This window comes from Sus scrofa, chromosome 1 (assembly GCF_054392235.1).
Source record: "Sus scrofa isolate SSC_HxYL_T2T_F1_AM1 chromosome 1, Sscrofa_HxYL_maternal_Yorkshire_Landrace_v2.0, whole genome shotgun sequence".
Classification (NCBI taxonomy): Eukaryota; Metazoa; Chordata; class Mammalia; order Artiodactyla; family Suidae; genus Sus; species Sus scrofa.
In genome coordinates this window covers 74,724,908-74,744,774 of record NC_139383.1, presented here as the reverse complement: position 1 = coordinate 74,744,774, position 19,867 = coordinate 74,724,908, and the positions used below count along the sequence as shown (strand labels likewise).

General features: G+C 38.2%; 1 protein-coding gene across 10 annotated transcripts in view; it reads right to left on the bottom strand.

Annotated features, from left to right (window-relative positions):
* The window catches only part of AFG1L (AFG1 like ATPase), a 223,193-nt gene that overhangs the window by 8,712 nt on the left and 194,614 nt on the right, over positions 1-19,867 (bottom strand). For 7 of the 10 annotated variants that reach the window (XM_084962492.1, XM_021090788.2, XM_084962507.1 and 4 more), the window contains one exon: positions 2,624-2,764. In XM_084962492.1, the coding sequence (XP_084818618.1) occupies positions 2,624-2,764 (141 nt within the window). Of the gene's footprint in view, positions 1-2,623; positions 2,765-12,852; positions 12,989-19,867 lie in introns of all 10 variants that reach the window. The other 3 variants (XM_084962524.1, XM_084962529.1, XM_084962513.1) reach the window with 1 other exon arrangement.

The window sequence follows — 19,867 nt, the reverse complement described above, 5'->3', positions numbered from 1 at the left end:
AAACTATAGCATTTGGCGATCCGATCCTGCTGTATAGCACAAGGAACCATAATATCTAATCACTGTGATGGAGGATAATGTGAGAAAAAGAATGTATATATATATATATGTATAACTGTGTCCATATATATATATATGTATAACTGTGTCACTTTGCTGTATGGCAGAAATTGACAGAATGTTGTAAATCAACTATAAGAAAAAAGAAGAAAGAGAAAATAAAATATGATACAAATGAACATATTTACAAAAGAGAAGTAGACTGACAGACATAGAAAACACACTGATGGCTACCAAAGGGGAAAGGGGTGGGGGAGGGATAAATTAGAAGTTTGGGATTCACAGATACAAGGTTCAATTGTATAGCACAGGGAACTATATTCAACATCTTATAATAAGCCATAATGGAAAAGACTATGAAAAAGAATAAAAGAAAAATATATAAAAAATTGAATCATTTTGCTAGACATCAGAAACTAACACAACACTGTAAATCAACTACACTTCAATTAAAAAAAAAACTCACTTCTCCCTCCCAACAGATTCTGGGACTTTCTCCTCCCCTCAAAGTCCCTTCATTTTAGAATCACTGCTCACTCTACTTTTTTGCAAGGAATAGGAAGGAAAATTTGTATCTAACAATGAAGCAATATTTAAATTAACTCTAATTTGAAGCAGTATTATACTTTACTGTAAATATATATTTACAGTATATACTATTAATAGTGGCTCACTTTCATTGAAAGTTTACTATATATCACAGGATGTTCTAAGTACTTTACATGCTCATTTAATCCTCACAACGTTATAAGGTAACCACCATTATTAGTATTGTTTTTTATTTTATAGCCACACCCATGGCCTATGGAAGTTCCTGGCTCAGGAACTGAATCCAAGCCACAGCTGTGACCTACACTGCAGCTACAGCAATGCTGGATCCTTTTAACCCTTTGGGCCAGGCTGGGGATTGAACCTGCACCTCTGAACCATTGCAGTTGGATTCTTAACCCACTGTGTCACTCTGGAACTCCAATGCAACTACCATTATTACCCCCTTTTTCTACAGGAGGCAGTTCAAGTTCAAGAGGTTAAGACTGTTTTCAAGGTCAGACAGCCTGGTCCCAGTACCCACTCCTTAACTATAGGCAATACTGCCTCTAATGTAGGGACAATGGCTCTGCAATTCATAGTAAAACACATAGATTTTTTTTTTCAAGGGAGACAATTAGTTACTGGGGTTTACGGGTCAGAAAGAGAAGAAAACTCTAATACTAAGGAGGGCCCTTTAGTCATTTATTTATTCATCTTGTTCATTATTTTATCAGTCCAGTAATTTATTCATGCAATAAATATTTATTGAGCACTCAATCTAGGTAAGGCATTGTGTTGTATATCAAAGATAGAGAACATGATACGTCTAGTTGAGTGATGAAATTGGTAACACAGAGGAGTGTCTTATGGGACTTTTAAAAATCTTATTGAAGTAGGAGTTCCTGTTGCACTCAGTGGTAACAAACCTGACTAGTATCCATGAGGACACAGGTTTGATCCCTGGCCTTGCACAGGGGGTTAAGGATCTGGTATTGCTGTGAGCTGTGGTAAAGGTCACAGAGGTGGCTCAGATCCCACATTGCTGTGGCTGTGGTGCAGACCAGCAGCAGCAGCCCCAATTCGAACCCTAGCCTGGGAACCGCAATATGCTGCACGTGCGGCCCTAAAAAAGAGAAAAAAATTTATTCAAGTTTAGTTGATTAACAATGTTATGTTAATTTCTTCTGTATAGCAAAGTAACTCAGTTATATATATACATGTAGACAAACATATATATTCTTTTTCATATTCTTTTCCATTATGGCTTATCATAGGATACTGAATATAGTTCTCTGTGCTATAGAGTAGGAACTTGTTGTTTATTGATTCTATATATAATACTTCGCCTCTGCTAACTCCAAACTCCTAATCCTTCCTTCCCCTACTCTTCTACCCCCTTGGCAACCACAAGTCTGTTCTATCTGTGAGTCTGTTTTTGTTTTGTGTCATATTTTAGATTCCACATATAAGTGGTATCATATATTCGTCTTTCTCTTTCTGACTTTGCTTAGTATGATACTCTCTAGGTCCATCCATGTTACTGCAAATGGCATTATTTCATTCTTTTTGATGGCTGGGTGTGTGTATATATATATATACATATACATATGATGTGCTTTTTACTATACTACTGTTACTACCAATAGTACTATACAGCACCCAGCTTATGCCAAGGTTGTTTTAAATGGTTTTCATGGCTTACTTTATTTTGTCCTCACATTAATTCTCTGAAGTAAATACCTCTTTTTTTTTTCCCGGCCACGCCCACAGCATGTAGATGTTCCCAGGTCAGAGATCAAACCTGTGCCACACAGCAGCAACCCAAGCCACAGCAGTGACAATGTCAGATCCTTAACTCACTGAGCCACCAGGGAACTCCTGAAGTAATTTGCTACTATTATTATCTCCAATGTGCAGATGAGGAAACTCAGGCACAGAGAAGCGAAGTAAGTTGTAGACCAGGATTCCAGCACAGACAATTTTGGTCATAGTTCAAAATGTTTAGTTTTGAGAAAATGTACCAAATCCTTACCTTCAAATCATAAAAGTTATCAATGAGAGTTATGAATCTCCGAGCATGGGTCCTCTTTGCCAGGGTAAATTGTGGAATGTTTCGTAAAAATACTGTATCAAAATTCTTTGACAATTCCAAATAGTCACTGGCGCCAAGTGGCTATAAATAAAATGAAATAAAGAACACAAAATTAAAATTAAAGCCAATTCTGGTTGAAAACATCTCTGTTTCTCGTCATAGTATGATCCAGGTGGCAGCTTTGAGGTAACATGACCATGCAGGGCAGTGTTTTCAGAGCAGGCTAAAGAGAGCATATACCATATTGTAACAGTGCTGTCAAAGGAAGGTAAGAGAAAAGAGAAAAGCATGGTGGGAAGTGAAAGGATAACTCCAGCCACCGCAGCTGGTATCTTAGAAGCCCACATCCTTAATCTGGTCTTCACTCTTTATTTGTATGATTTCATTTTAAACATGTCCTCACAAAGCTTTCCTGGGGCTCAACTGCAAATGGCCACTACTGTTCAATGGAGCTATCTTTTCGTGGCGTGCTAGATGTTATGTCACCATTTTGAAAGAAAGATTGTGCTATAGTATGAAAAACATCAGAAAATATTTTGCGTTTAATCTGAGGTACAATTACTCAAGTACAATGTAGTAACCACTGCTAACACCTGTAGGAAATACCAGAGGGTTTTCGTAACCGAAGTAGACCGAGACCTCAAGCATAGCTTGGCGCAGCAACGCTACCTCTCCACACCAGGAGGCAGCAGCACTTAGCGTCCACCAATCCATGGATCAAGGCGCCACCTACAGATGGAAAGTGCTAGTTCCTGAAACATGAAGGTAACTCCAGGAAGTTATGAAAACCATCCGCAAACACGTTCTCGGGGGTTAGGAACACTCCCAGGAACGCTCTCCTCCCTTTAAGTTGTGTGTGGCTGACTGTACCCTGTGATCAGGAACTGTGAGCAGGGGTCCGTTTTTGGCCCTTTGAGGGTGCAAAGCCAGGAGTTGCTCAGAGGTCCCTCTGAAAGCTCCTACATGGTCACAACTGATCCCTGGAGCATGGAGAGCTAAGCCTCCTCAATTTCTGGCAGAATCCATCAGGGCGCCTCCCTGTTCAAAAATGTCTCCATTACTTGGGTGGTCATTTACATTAAAACCTCTGCTTTCACAAATGCAGATACAGTTATGATCCTGGGAGAATTAGGGATCTGCAAGGAGGGGGAAAGTCATCCCCACCTTAGAGTCCATCTGGTTAAGCCCACCGCTATCCTCACAAGCAGCTGAAATCAGTTGTACCCAGAACACTTCTCATGGCAGTGTGGGGAGGTAAGCAGGTAAGCCTAAATCAGAGAGGGAGCGTCTGGAGAGGGGGTTCCCACAACAGAGAGCGGTTCTAAGAAGGATGCAGCAGCTACAAGCTGAGGGCAAGGGGCACAGCACCAGAGAGATGGCAGAGAATAACCTGACACCTCTGAAATCTGTTCAGAGATGCCTCTTTTCCCCCACTCCTCTCACTAACCGGATAACAAATGAGGCCAAAAAAGAGAGAGAACTTTGCCTTCCCTGTTTCCCTACCTGGCTAGACAGCCTCTACTGTCAAACCCAGGGCCTGACCTTAGCTGAGAATCCCTGCTTACCTCAGCCATATGAGGACTGGCAAGTGTGTGGCTTACTTTGGTCTAACCTTGACTCTGTCAAGCCTGATGTGTACCAGGAGGGTGTATGAACAGAGTAGCTTGGAACAAGGGTTCTAGACCACCTGGGTTTGAATCCTAAGTCTGTGACTTATTAATAGTGTGTCTTCGGCAAGTTACCTAATCTTGGTTTCTTAGTTTTCCCATCTGTAAAATGGGGATTCCTATCTCACAGGATTGTGAGGATTAAACAAAATAACACGCGTAAAGCATTTAATACAATGCCTGGAACATATATTACCACTTGACCCACTCTGGCTGCTTTTTATTTTGATTATTTTGAGCTCAACTGATTAGGCGCCGTACAAATGAGTTGAAGGTGTAAAGAAGTGTCCTTCTCAATAGGACCCGTTAGTGCTGCTCTACCTCCAATTACATGCAAAACCCTAAATCAGCCTTTTGTGCATTTTCCTGTCCTCAGAGTCACAGCAGGGACCAGAGGAGACTGTGGAGTCCCATGCAATGAAAACAATTCCTGGAAGGGGGAGGAGGAAGGCAAGACACAGTGCTTTCCTGTAAAAAGGATAACTCATACAATAAGACACCAATATTCTGACGGTGACATACACCATGTTTTTGAGATCAGTTAGAAGAGAGTGTCTCATCTTTTGTAAATCACAAAGTATATGTAAAAAAAAAATGTAAAACCTCATCTTAGGTATGTAGTTATGTATAATTAAGCTCACTCTTTATGCATGGATATGATTTCTATCAGTGTAACTACATGCCCAAGGAAAATCATTATCAGAAGTGCACTGAAGTGCCTAGGGCAGCTGAAAATCAGAATTTTGCCCACTCAGCTATTTTTACAAATTACACACCTTTGTCAGTAGGCTCTGCATTTGTCATTACACTGGCAAATATCCCTTTCCTTCATATTCCTAAAACAATCATGTGCTCATTCATGTAAAGGAAATGAAGCATAATATAGTTATTGTCTTTAATAACAATAGTCATTAGAGGAAGTTACTGTTTAATGGGTACAGGATTTCACTTTGGGATGATGACAAAGTTCTAGAGATGCAGAGTTGTGACGGTTGCCCAACTGATGAGTATACTTAATGCCACTGAGCTGCGCACTTTAAAAATGACTAAAATGGTCATTTTATGTTATGGAGTATTTTACTACAATAAAAATAGTCATTAAATAAAGGAGAGCTTATTAGTTGCCAAAGAAATCCCAATTTAGCTATGGAGAAAGCAATATCACTTTTTTCTTCAAAAGCATGAAAAATAAGAATGAAATGTATTAAGCAAAAGAAGGAAGTCTTTTCCCAAAAGAAATCAGCCCAAGAAAGATAAAGTTTTTAAAAATAGATATTTAAAGGGTATGCTTTCTTTCTTTCTTTCTTTCTTTTTTTTTTTGTCTTTTTTTTTTTTTTGGTCTTTTCTAGGGTCTCACCTGCAGCATATGGAGGTTCCCAGGCTAGGGGTTTAATTGAAGCTGCAGACACCAGCCTAAGCCAGAGCCACAGCAGCGTGGGATATGAGCCGTGTCTGCGACCTACACCACAGGTCATGGCAATGCCGGATCCTTCACCCACAGAGCAAGGCCAGGAATCGAACCTGCAACCTCATGGTTCCTAGTCGGATTCATTAACCACTGAGCCATGACAGGAACTCCGGGTATGCTTTCTTATCCTGGCTTCAGTGTTGAAAAGTGTCTAAGAAGTAACACTCAACAAACTTCCAGGACTGAATCTGGGAGAGCTGTTTTTTGTTTTTTTAATTAATCAGAAACACTATAATTTATTAATTAAATAAGCTACATAGTTGTGAGTGAAATACCATTAAGATTTTAGAATTATGGTCTGTCACGTCTAGTATGTAACCTTGAACGAGTCTTTCTGAACTTCTGTTTCCTCATCTGTACAAGGGGGATCATAACAAGACCTGTCTCAGAGATTTGTCCCAAGGATTCCATGTACTGACTGCATGTGAAATCTTACCACAGTGGTGGTCACATAGTAAGTGACCAATAAATGTTAATTATTAATATACAGAGTTTATGTGAGAAGTAAATGAAATGATTTATATATAGCACACTGTTTGGCATACAACAGACACTTAATAAATAACAGCTATTCCTTTATTAACTATTAAATAACCTTTTCCTCAGCTCACAAAGCCAAGCAAGTGAACAGTTCAGCAGTCCAGTATGCCTCTGCCTTCGCATGCAGGAGGGAAGAGCCACTCCTTCTGGTACTTCCTGCTGTCTCTGGTTCACCAAAATACCTGCCCTCCTGACACCTTAGCCCTCCATGAAATCATATGTAGATAACAAAAATAGCAACTGTCTCAGGCCCTCTCCTTCCCACATGTCTTGTGGTAATATCATGAGCACCCATGGGGTGGGGGAAAGCCTCAGGCCCACATAAGGAGCAGCCCCTGACCCAGTACATGACACATAGAAAGTGCTTATCAAAAAAAAACAAAAACAAAAACAAAAACAAAAAACAAAGGAGTTCCTGTCATGGCTCAGTGGAAACAAATCTGACTAGCATCCACAGGTTCGATCCCTGGCCTTGCTCAGTGGGTTAAGGATCTGGCATTGCTGTGGCTGTGGTGTAGGCCAGCAGCTGTACCTCTAATTCAGCCCCTAGCCTGGAAACCTCCATATGCCTAAAAAGACAAAACAAAAACAAAAACAACCTCCCCCCCAAAAAACATAGAAAGTACTTAATATTTACTGAATGTATGAATAACATACAACATAGCCTGGGCAGCATGTCCACTCCTTCTTTTATAACCATTTGTCGTCAAAGAAATTAAACATCTACCAAAAAATTCCCACTCTTTCTTAGCTGGCCCAAATTCCTCACTCTCAAGGCAAGCCTTTGTTGCATATCCTAGAATATACATGTAGGAAAAGTCTAGAAAAGATACAGACCAGGATGTTAACATTGGTTATCTTTGGGTAGTGGAATAAAAGACTAATTTTGTTTGTTACATTTTTTGGATTTTCCCCCCAGTGAATTTGTGTTACTTTTGAATAACAAAAACAATAGTGCTTTTTCTGGAGATCTTTTTTATAACAGGCATTTTGTCATTTATGTCTCATCTGTGTGAGATCATAATATTGGTTTTGTCATAAACATTTCTCTTTTTTTCCCTAAATTTTCTTAATCTATAGAAGTAGGATTTTTTTTAGCGACATTTAAAAAAAAAGAAAATAAATCATAAGCTGAATATGTATGTTGTTTAAAGTATGACAAAAAGAAAAGGATTTGATATTTGGGATGATATCTGGCTTCAGTTGTGCGGTTACATTCAGCTGATTCTTCTTTGCGGCAGGGCAAGAAAGTGGGCAATATAGGATAAATGACAGCTTTCCCAAATAGTTCACGTTCAGCCCTCACAGCCGAGAACCAGAGTCCCCAGATCAAAGGCCCACTAATGTCAAAATTGATGTCACAGCCTAGATTGATATGTTTCCATTTAGAGTCTTTTTTTTTAGGAGTTCCCGTTGTGGCGAAGCAGAGGCAAATCCAATTAGTAACCATGAGGTTGCGGGTTCGAGCCCTGGCCTCACTCAGTGGGTTAAGGATCTGGCATTGCCCTGGCCTCACTCAGTGACCTGCGGTGTTGGTCGCAGATGTGGCTTGGATCCTGTGTTGCTGTGGCTGTGGTGTAGGCTGGCATCTGTAGCTCTGATTTGACCCCTAGCCTGGGAACCTCCATATGTTGCAGGTAAGGCCCTAAAAAGCAAAATAATAATAATTACTATTATTTATTTTTGTCTTTTCTAGGGCCACACCTGCAGCATACAGGTTCCCAAACTACAGGTTTAATCAGAGTTGCAACTGCTGGCCTACACTACAGCCACAGTAACGCTAGATCCAAACCACATCTGTGACCTACACTGCAACTCATGGTAACACCGGATCCCCAACCCACCCAGCAAGGCCAGGGTTCGAACCTGCATGCTCGTGAATACTAGTCAGATTCTTAACCCGCTAAGCTACAAGAAGAACTATATTGTGTCTTTATTTGGGCAATTTTTCTCCATGTGAGCTTGATGAATAGCGAGTTTTCAGTGTTTCTTTTCCCTGTCAGACAACATCCAGTCCATTTGCACGTGGATATTACATTTGCTCCATCCAGGTTCCATCGCTCTCCATCTCTTCTCCTTTTGACACTCTACATGAGGTTAAACTTCATCATCTCCATTTCTTTTTTCCATTCTTTTGTATTTTCCTTTTCCCACTTCCTCATGCTTCATTTTGGACAGCTGCCTCTGACCTATATTCTAGTCTACTATGTTTCCCCGAGCTGTGTTTTATCTGCTCTTAAAGTCATCCACTGAGTTCTTAATTTTGGTTATACTTTCAGTTCTAGAAATTCTACTGCTTCTTTTTCAAAGTTGACATGTCTCTTATAAGCTTAGTTTTTTAAAATATGAATGCATAATTCCAATATCTAGAGTTTTAATTTCATTGTCTTGTCTCCTCATATATTTGGTTACCTTTGTGTACTGGATTTTAGCTTTGAAAAAAAAAAACTTGTAGAGAAAGTCTCAAGTTCCAGGCTTGAAGTATTTGGAGCTGCTCGGCTCACACAAAGTGACTGAAGGCCACAAGAGAGCTGGTTTACTTCCAGCTTACACTTATTCCTAGAACACAGTACCCTCAGTGCTCTATCTAAAGTGGGGAGCAGTTTATTGGGGGCCCACCTTTGGCGAGATCTAGTCCCTGCCTTTGTCTCATTATTCCAGTGAGGCTGCCAAAAGCAAGCTTAGTTCAACTCAGCTCATTTTTTACAAAAAGATTGCTAGTGCTCACCATACCTACATTTTCCTCATCTTCCTGGGCACACAGCTAGATCACATTCCTCAGTCTCTCTTGCTTTGGGGGTGGCCATGTGATCAAGTTCAGGCCAGTGGAATGTAACAGCAAGTGAAATGCATCACTTCTAGATCTGGCCCAAAATAACCTCCCACACAGGAATTCTTCCAATTATTATCCATGAAGATGTGAGTTCGATCCCTGGCCTCGTTCAGTGGGTTAAGGACCCAGCGTTGCCATGAGCTGTGGTGCAGGTCACAGATGCAGCTCAGATCCCATAATGCTAAGGCTGCGGCTATGGCCAGCAGCTATAGCTCTGATTTGATCCCTAGCCTGGGAGGCTCCATATGTCGTGAGTACAGCCCTAAAAAGCAAAAAAAAAAAAAAAAAAAAAAAAAAAAAAAAAAAAATCAGGAACTGCATAGCCATTTTCAACATGAAATCTGATTCTTTTTTTTTTTTTTCTTTTTTTTTTTTTAAGGCTAGGGATCGAACTGGAGCTACAGATGCTAGCCACAGCAACATCAGATCCACGCCAAGTCTGCTACCTACACCACAGCTCATGGCAACCCGCATCCTCATGGATACTAGTCAGGTTCATTACTGCTGAGCCACAACAGGAACTCCTGAAATCTGATTCTTAAAATGTTATGTTCATGGAGGTAACTTTTCTCATAAATTTGAAAAGATTTTATTTTCAACAAAACTTTTTTGTTCAAACTCAATGTTTGATATATTTAAAATATCTTTGTAAATTTAATTTTCTTCTTGCAATTACATAACGTACAGAAATATAATAAATGTTTTCACCAAACCATATATAGATGCTGCCAAACCATCTTATGCAGCCCAATGTGCCATATAAATGGTATTTTTTTTAACCACACCCCCAGCATACAGAAGTTCCTGGGCCAGGGAACAAACCCACGTCACAGCAGTGACCTGAGCCAGCAGTTAAACATTAGATCCTTTAACCGCTAGGCCACCAGGCCACTGCTACAAATGGTATCATTTTTGGTGTAATATCCTGATCACTATGACCAATAAGCTGATACTAATGTTGTCACAGGACCACTTCATCTCTTTCCCTAGCATTCAGTATTTAAAAGTATTTGGGGCACTCAAGTGCATTAACCAAAAAATTCTCCAGAAAATTATGATAATTTAAAGGTCATTTACAGTGTTTCTGCAGAAATGAAGAAGGCCTCTGTGGGGTAGTCTCATTACAGTTAGGGCTCCGATTGTTCTCCCTTCCTGGTCCACATCCTTTGGATTGTGACTTTCCAGCCCTCACATTAAGACAACTCTTCAATCTGGGCTGGACTTATAATTTACTGTGGTCAACAGAACAAACAAAAGGACAAATTTCCAGTTGTGAGCTTAGGTCTCAAGAGGCGGTCATGCTTCTGCTCACCCTAGGCTGGCCTGATAAAGGAGGGAAGGCCAGAAGGAGAGCCAATGGTCTAAGTTGAGAAAGCATCCCAGGCCAGCCTTGAGCCAGCTGGGCCCCCAAACGGATGAGAGAGCCCAACCAAGATCAGCAAGGCTGACTGCTGATGCGTAAGTGAGTCCAAAAGAGATCACAACAACCTCCCAGCTGACTTCTCAATTTCCTAGCCAATTAGAGAGCAATAGAAAATGCTTATTTTTTCTTTAAGCCACTGAATTAGGGGGTGATTTGCTGAAATATGATACTTGCTACTAAGGATTTACTTGGAAAAACCCTTGTATTAGCAGTCATTAGCAAGTCCAGCACACATAGGAAAATATGATCTAGCTTTTATAGCAAAAGATTGGTTTTACATAATTAACAAATATATATAAACACATATAGTGTCATTAATCTTATGTTCATTTATTTTTGTAATCAATTTTGGAATTTTTATGGTACAGTATAAAATGAATTTCTGAAAATAAAACTTATTATGACTTACCATATATAAGAACTAGAAGAAAAAAAGCCAGAAAAGTGTGTGGCATCCTTGTAGAGGACAGGACCACATGGAAATTCAACAAAAGGCTATATACACAAGGATTATTTATGACTATGAGAACCAAAAAGCAACTTTAAAGTATAATAAATAGGAATGGTTCAATATGACACATTGACATAATGGAATAATACACTACCAACAAATAATGGTATTTATGAAAAGTATTTTATGATATGGAAACATGCTTATGGTGAAAAAAAGATACCAAGTAAAAAAAGGATAATGCAAAATTATAATTGTATTCAGGTGCCTATTTTGCTCAAAATATATAAAGGCTAAGTAAATATGTAAAAAGTACTAACAACTGTTAACTCTAAATCATCTGAGTGATAGGCTTAGAGGTATTTTTTTATCATCTACTTTTTTAACTTTCCTGTATTTTCCAAAGGGGAGACAAACAAAATATATTCTGACCCAACAAAAATAGAATTATGTTGTAGCAAAACAATGTTTGAGATCTTTACTAATTCCAAAGTATATTTTTTATTTTTGTTTTTTGTCTATTTAGTCCCCTGTGTCTGCCCTTATAATAATGAAGAGTGAATGTGAAAATATTCAACATAAAGGACTCACGAATCTATTTAAATTTGCAGTTGGAACTCTGTATAAGCTTGGGAGTCCCAGAATTGTCAGAACAGTTGGATCTGGCATTGCCATGAGGTGAGGTGTAGGTCGCAGACAAGGCTCGGATCTGGTGTTGCTGTGGCAGTGGTATAGGTTGGCAGCTACAGCTCTGATTTGACCCCCAGCCTGGGAACCTCCAAATGCCAATGATGTGGCCCTAAAAAGACCAAAAAAAAAAAAAAATACTGCAGTGCTACATGATCCATGGTTGGTTGAATTCACAGGGTGAGGAACCTCAGACATGAAGGAAAAGAGTATACGGAGGGCCAACTATTAATTATACATGGATTTAAAACTGCATGGAGGGCTGGCCCCCCCTAATCCCACATTGTTCAAGGATCAACTGTACTACTTATTCACCTCAGTGTCCCTAGCACCTTGCACAGACCAGGAAACAGCATCTTGCATAATACAAGATTGGTGAATAAATGAATATGCTGCAACCTATTCAAAATCAATTATGTTTACTGAATGCTTAATAAATATGAAACATTGTACTAAATCCTATAAGGACTTGGCAAAACAGAGAAGATACATTTCTCCACTCTTGACTTCACTAGCATACACTAAATTGCATGCACATGATACCTATGCCAGTTGCAAATATTTATAGCTATGTTTTGCATTAGTTGATCTGCCTAGGTAAGTAAGCCACAGCATAAGACACTGTTTGAAATCATAATTAGTATTATAAATTCATGCATTGTGTCCTATGAATAACTAAAGCATGTGATTATTTTTTGAGTACTAAATGGCACTCCAGTTAGTAGCATCCTTGAGTATGTTATTCTAGCTCAAAATTCAAGTAGCATTACTGAACGCAGATTCTTCTTATGCTAGATAATGATGACAGTTTCCATCTTTCTACCTGAGCAATTAAAAAGTTTAATAGTCTTTGATGTGGCTGGTTACCTGAATAATTTTCTAAACAGGAACAATTAAAATCCACTTATTCGATGGTTTTATGCATTCTCGACTATTGTTTCAAATTCTTTGTTCCTGTGGAAACCTGATGAAAACTTAGAGAACTTTAAATCTATAATGAGTTTGCAAAGAGTACTTGTTTTCCTTAATTACCAAGAATATACAGCTGGATTATATGTAGCACAGTTTCTCCAACAAACTTTTAAGAATAAAGAGCTTGCCTGCTGTCTTCTTTCTCCTGTATGAGAAACGGCACAGCTGTCTGCTTTGGTTTGACCCTGGTGCCAGGAGCGAGGATTTTCTCAGTGCCACACCAGTGTGAAAGGCACAAGCGTTACCACCAGGCTGCCTTTTGCCCTGCAATGAACGGTTGATCCACTTCAGCAACACGAATAAGCTGTCAGCTCAAATTTCTTTTTTCTTTGCCTGGCTAATGCTTGTTCCGCCACCATTATTTCAGCTCAAGTAGGATGATTATTATTTCAAGCGCTGTCTAGATTATACTGTCCTAAGGGTTACTCTTTATCTGTATAGACTCCTCTTTATAAATTCCTTAGAGTGATACCCTGACAGCTTCTCATTAAACAAGTATGTGTGGCACCTTGCTTAGTTTACAAAGAAATATCAGTGTCTCACACCTAAAAATGAGCCAACTTTCAATAGGCAAAAAAAAAAAAAAAGCTTGAATGGAATTCAGATGAAAAGAACTGATGTTAAAACAACCATGTGCACCAAACTAATAAAGATAATAATTCGAAAAACCGATCACTGAAATGTGTGCATTTATAGATGTTTTCCCAAGGTTGGTCATATGGTACCTTAATGTCAGAAATCTCATTAATATGAAGACCACCTCATCCAGCTGGGAAATATCTCACCACTTCAGAAAATACCACCAACTCTTACATATTCAATCACTTTAGAGGATGTTCTTTAGGTGCTGGGGAAAAATTTTATTACTTGATATATACAATCTCAACAGCATAAGGCTAGTTCTACCTAGATCTGCCAGATCTTTGCTACCTCTCTATCCCCTGTATGGCCAAATAATAATGCTTAGTATATATAATATTCTTTGGGAAGGGTGTCACATTTTTATTTTAACAGAAACAATGACTCAACAAGAACAAAAAATTAATGTGGCAAACCACAGGTGACTGTACCCTTTCCCCACCCTGACTCAACTGGGTTTGTGTATCAATAGATGTGTATCAATAGATCTGCTGTGTATCAACAGATCCTGGAGACAACTAATTCTGGAGATTCTGAACTGAAAACTTTCTCGTTAACACAAACCGCATCATATCGGACCTAGTGAATGTCTACTACATGAAAATCACTGTGCCGGGTTCATTTCTAGGAATTCTTCCAATTCAACTGGGGAGTGGAAACCCTCAACAAATGGCATGAAAACATTGGATTTATAGCCTGCAGCACAGAAAACCAAAATGAAGAATACGGAATAGGTTAAAAGCACAACATTAGAAGACTATGAAGTAGGAAATCATTAACGTCAACATCATCATTACTATTAATAAGCACCTCTGAATGCAAGCGTCAATATCACTCCAAGGCAATAAATAAACACTGCAAAAGAGTCTCCATGAGATGGTAAGAATTATTGGATGGATTATACTAACTACCTGGGATTGAGTAAATAAGACTATAATATGTTAGTTGGCATCTGACTAGGAGTGTCCAATTGTTGAATAGACATATAAAACTTGAGAAGTGTCAAAAGCTGCCCATTTGGGAGATGACATAACTGGGTTCTACCATGCCAACGAAATTAACATCGTGAATGAGTTAGTGTAGCTTAGAATCTTCTACTCAGAAAAGCGCTAAATACGTCTGGGATTAGAAAGTCCTGTCTAGGTACTTTATTCAGTTTAAATTTCCATTTCAACTCTAGCAGGAGAGTAAGAAAGCAGCCTGGAGTCTATGCAAAACAGGACTGCTTCTTTGGTTTTTAAGTCTGAGGGAAATGAGTCTTCACAGCCTCCTTTGGCTAACTATGTTCTAGAACCTAACCCCACCATGAGATTGTTCAACCTGGCTAGGCTTTCTTGCTAGTTTTCTTGGTATCTGAAGTATCTGAATTAAGGTAATGCTTTAGATTTTACAAGAAGCCATGGGGACACTTTGAATTACTAGTTTTTTCCCCTAATGACTCCTCAAATTTGTTTAGATTTAAGCCAATTCTAACCAGATTCTAAAAAAATGGGAAGACAAGTGAGCTGAAAACTGCATTATACTGAGCATTTAGCCTAATAAGAGAACCCATATTCTCCATGTCCAGGAACACAGACAGCACAACACTCTTCAAAAACATGTCATACACAAATGTATGTGTGTGTATAAACATTTCCTTGGTTAGTTTCATTAAGGAGTTTTTGGTTGGAAGGTATTTAGTTTAATGTGGTCCTCTGCTGTTAAGTAACCATGTACAATTAATCCTTTAAAATCATAAAGAATGAGAAAATTTTATTTTAGCTACACAAATAGCTAGTTCTTTGAAATGATTAACCTAGATATTAGCAATCCAGCAGACAGTGGGAAAAAAAAATACTGGCAGGGGGAAGAAAAATAGCCCAATGCTTGCTAGAATTATTTCACAAAATCCTTTATTAAAATAATGCTATAAAATTGCCTTCTAATTTCCTCTGCAAGGGGAGTTCTCTTAGCTAGTTCAGAACAAATAGAGATTTAAACATTGTTGTTAATACCTAGGACATTATGACATGTGACTTTATGGATAGACTACAGAATGTAATAAATGTATGTGGCCAAGGCTGAGATATGTTTCCATCTTTCTTGTCTTTTATTTTAATATAATGATTGTAATAAGAATGTATATAATAATGATGAAGTAATTAGTAACAGTACTAAGAAATTGTTGAAATCACTAACTGGACTGTTAACTGAGCCTTCCTGAGCATCCATCCCCTCAGTAGAGGGCAGTATTTGCTATATCTCCATGGGAAGAAAGGCAGTGTTATAAATTTGTCTGACTTTGAGAACTATCCAAAAGAAATTTGGAAGATCACCCCCATATGGTGCAAGATGGAAATGTACACCCTTTGCTAATGGTCCTACCTGTGCATATGAAATGAAAGCTCAATCAATGGTAACTTTTTCCTATGTATTTCAGATCTTAAAGGTATGAAAAGTGACATCTAGGACCCTAAAAAGTAAAGAGAATAAAGCCTTTAGAATAGCAAAGAAATTACTTTAAATTTGGGAATGATGATTTCTGAATGAATTGTTAAAAGTCTAACAAATGCATAAATTTTATTATTTTTGTTTTGCTTTTCTTTGAGGGCATTCATTGGAAGAAACGGAATCCTCTTAGAGGAGGGTATTAGAAAAGCCTAAGCAGAGGTGGAAAAGAAGTGGATATCAAAGAAGTGTGTGTTCTTCCTCACACTCTCCTGCTTTCCAAAGCACAGAAATACTCGGTGAAAAATGCTAAGTTCATATTCTAAAGATATTAAGAAGCATATCAGAGCATGGTCATATGCCTCTCTATAATGTTGGATACACAAAGGGCCAACCCCTTGAAACTGATTAAGACCTAGAATTCTTCATTCCATCTTCTTGCCAAAAAGACGACTTTGAATAATCTGCTGCCCAAATTTCATTAAAGAAACAACATTTGTGAACAGTTGAAAGTGAGTCTGTCTAATTTCTAAATATTTAAAACTATTTCTCTGGATCAAATCAAATAATAAAGAGAAAAGCTTAGTTGCAAAGCACTTTTTGACCTCTATAGAACGAGTTTCTTTGAACTGCACTCTGCATTGTGCCCCAGCTTGTCTGTAACAATCTATATCATTCAAACTTGTATTAGCAGCAGGAAGGGTGCAGAGAGGAAACTGTCCACTGATATCCTTAAGAAGTCCCTTTATGAAAAGTCCAAGTCCGCCTGCAAAATCTTTACTTCTTCTGAGTAACTTGCTTCTATCTTCTAACTTACCAAATGTCTTTTCCCCTCTTTGGCTGAAGGGAGGCTGAAAGTTAATTTAATTATTCAATTTTAAGAACTTTGTAGATGTTTATGACATGGATTGATGTATACTAACTTTTCCTGCCTTTCACCTTAATTATTCTCTATTTCCCCTTTGCTCTAACTTAAAAAATCTATTTAAGTCTATGTGTGTGTATATGTGGGTGTCTGTGTGTATTTATATAGATGTGTGTTTGTGTGGGTGTACATATATAATACTTTTTGGAATTAAGTAAAGTATGAATAAATACACACTAAAATTAACTTTCTTCTATTTCTTTTTAAAGCTTATTTTGTTATTTAGTTTGCTTTTAAATAGGAGGTAAAAGAGAATCAGGAAAATAAAATGTCAGTAAGAACTTCAGATAACAAGTGTCTCTTAATTTTGTTAGTTAACAAGTGTGCACTAACACCCACCAGTTACATAGCACTAAATGCAGAGAACAGTATTCTTTGAGAAGGTGGAATTATGGAGAGAGAATTTGCCCAGTATAGGAAAGTAGAACTCTATTTCATAAACATAGAATTAAATGGAATTTGGTGAAGGAAGAGGAAAACTAGGAAAAACAAACCATCATTGGCTTTAGCCGAGTAGTGAAGGAGACTAGGAAATGTACTGCAGAGGCAGCAGCAGTCCAGAATGCGGTGAATATTTAACACTTTGGATTTGCATTAGGACATGACAGGGAAATGCAGGAAGTTCAGGAAAGAAGGTGACGATACAAAAAGGTGTGCAAGATAATTTTTATGTTTACACATAAATGTGAGTAATAATTTGCAGTTCACAGAGTTTTTCACATACCTTAAGGCTGAAAGCAGTTAAGATTAGGTTAGGATAAATTGCTTGTTGTATACTCCTATTAAGACCCTCTACAGAGTAACATCCAAGACCTAGAAATTATCATGCTAAGTGAAGTTAGTCAGACAGTGAGACACCAACATCATATGCTATCACTTACATGTGCAATCTCGAAAAATGACACAATGAACTTCTTTGCAGAACAGATACTGACTTACAGACTTTAAAAACTTATCGTTTTCAAAGGATACAGGTTGGGGAGTGGGGGGATGGAATGGAAATGCTATAAAATTGGGTTGTGATGATCATTGTACAACTATAAATGTAATAAAATTCACTGAGTAATAAAAAAAAGGTAACATCCAAATCCCAAGATATTACCGATTTAGTATATTACTTCTATTTTTAAAAAAGTCAATACAAAGGTGGAAATTCTATTCCTATTGTACCCTTGATTCATCCATGTTAGTACCTTGGCTCTGTTTCCTTCTACTGACTCTCCTTTTCCAAAACCACCCCTACCCATCATCTCTTCCTTTTTCCATGTCAGTTCAGGAGATTTCATTGACTCCTTTAAGCTCCAAACTGACACATCCCTGTACAGGACTTCCAGGTCTTTATCTTCAGTGCTAGATTTCCAGTTGTTTGTAAGAGCTCTTTCCTTACCTCCATTCTTCTGCTAAGGGTCCTGCTGCTGCTCAGGTCATCCAAACTGAAAATGTCAGAGCTCTTGGTGGCTTGCCTGGGACCTGCGACCACTCTACATTCAATCCTATGGACTTCTCTCATATTTACCAGTTCTTCCAATTTATCATGTTAAATCTGCTTTATGTCCCTTGTTAAGGGGGTAATCAGGAGCTGAAATCCAGTTCATGCTGTTTGCCAAGCCACATACCCTGATGAGGTGCAGCATCCACTGACAGGAAGGGGCACACTTCTTGCCACATAAAGGCATGATCTGCTCATGTAGGTCCATGCCCATTTTGAGGGGAGCTTTACCTTATGCACACAAGCCTCCACATACGGTAGCAGCCGAGCCAATCTTGTGCATCTTTGCCAGATTATCCAATACAGGTCTGTTAAAAAAATAGTGGCTGGATTTCCTGTCATGGCTCAGCAGTTAACAAACTCAACTAGTATTCATGAGGATAGGGGTTTGATCCCTGGCCTTGCTCGGTGGGTTAAGGATCCGGTGTTGCCATGAGCTATGGTGTAGGTCATAGACGCAGCTTGGATCCCGTGTTGCTGTGCCTGTCACTTAAGCTGGCAGCTATAGCTCCGATTCGACCCTTAGCCTGGGAACTTCCATATGCCGCAGGTGCAACCTTAAAAAGACAAAAAGACCTAATAATAATAATAATAATAATAATGATAATGCCTAGTTTATTTTGTGCTGATAAAGGTTCTAATCCAAACTCTACCACCTGATATGCAAGCTCTTTTACACTGACTTCACTCCCTCTCTCCCGCCTGAGGACACACCACTCTCCCTCACATAGTCTAAATTCTATCCACGACTCTTATATTCTCTAACTGGAGAATTCTGGATTGTAGTTTGTCTCTTTCAGCAATTTTAAAGATGCTGTCATGCTGTTTTCAGGTTTCCAATATTTCCAATGAAAAGTGAATTATTTTGTTGCTCCACTAGCTACTTTGAAATTATCTTTATCTTTAGTTTTCAACAGTTGACTATGATGTATCTAGAAGTGATCTCTGAATCTGCTAAAAGTTTTTTGAGCATTTAGAATCTGTAAAATTACATCTTTTACTAAATTTTAGCCATCATTTCTTAAAAAATTTTTCTCTGCCTCTCTCTCCCTTTTCCTTCTAAGACCCTAACGACACATGAGTTAAACCTTTAGATATAGTTTAAGTCATAGGGCTTTGTTTGATTTTTTTTGTTTTCATTTTCTTTTTTTCAATCTTTTTCTGTTTTTTATATGGTATAATTTCTATTGATCTATCTGTAAGTTCACTGATTCTCATGCCATCTACGATCTAGTATTAAGCGCATATAGCGAACATTAAAATTTTTAAGTCTAGAATTTTTAATTTTAGAATTTCCATTTGGTGCTTTTTATAATTCCAATTTTCTCTGTTAAGACTTCCTATTTGTTCATTCAGTATGTATTTCTTTCATATCCCTGAATATAGACAGAAAAACTACTATAAAAGTAGTAGTTCCAAAATCTGTGTCATTTCAGGATCAATTTCTATTGATTACCTTTTCCTCTTTTAAAATGGGTCAGATTCCCTATGTCTGCACATATCTAGTAATTTTGGATTGTATTCTGAATATTGTGATATGTTGTGGAGACTTGAGATTCTTTTACATTCTACCAAAGTATATTGATTTTTTTGGTTGTTGTTGTATTTTAGCAGGTAATTACCCTGGCTAGTCTCAAACTCCAAACTATGTATTCTATGGGAT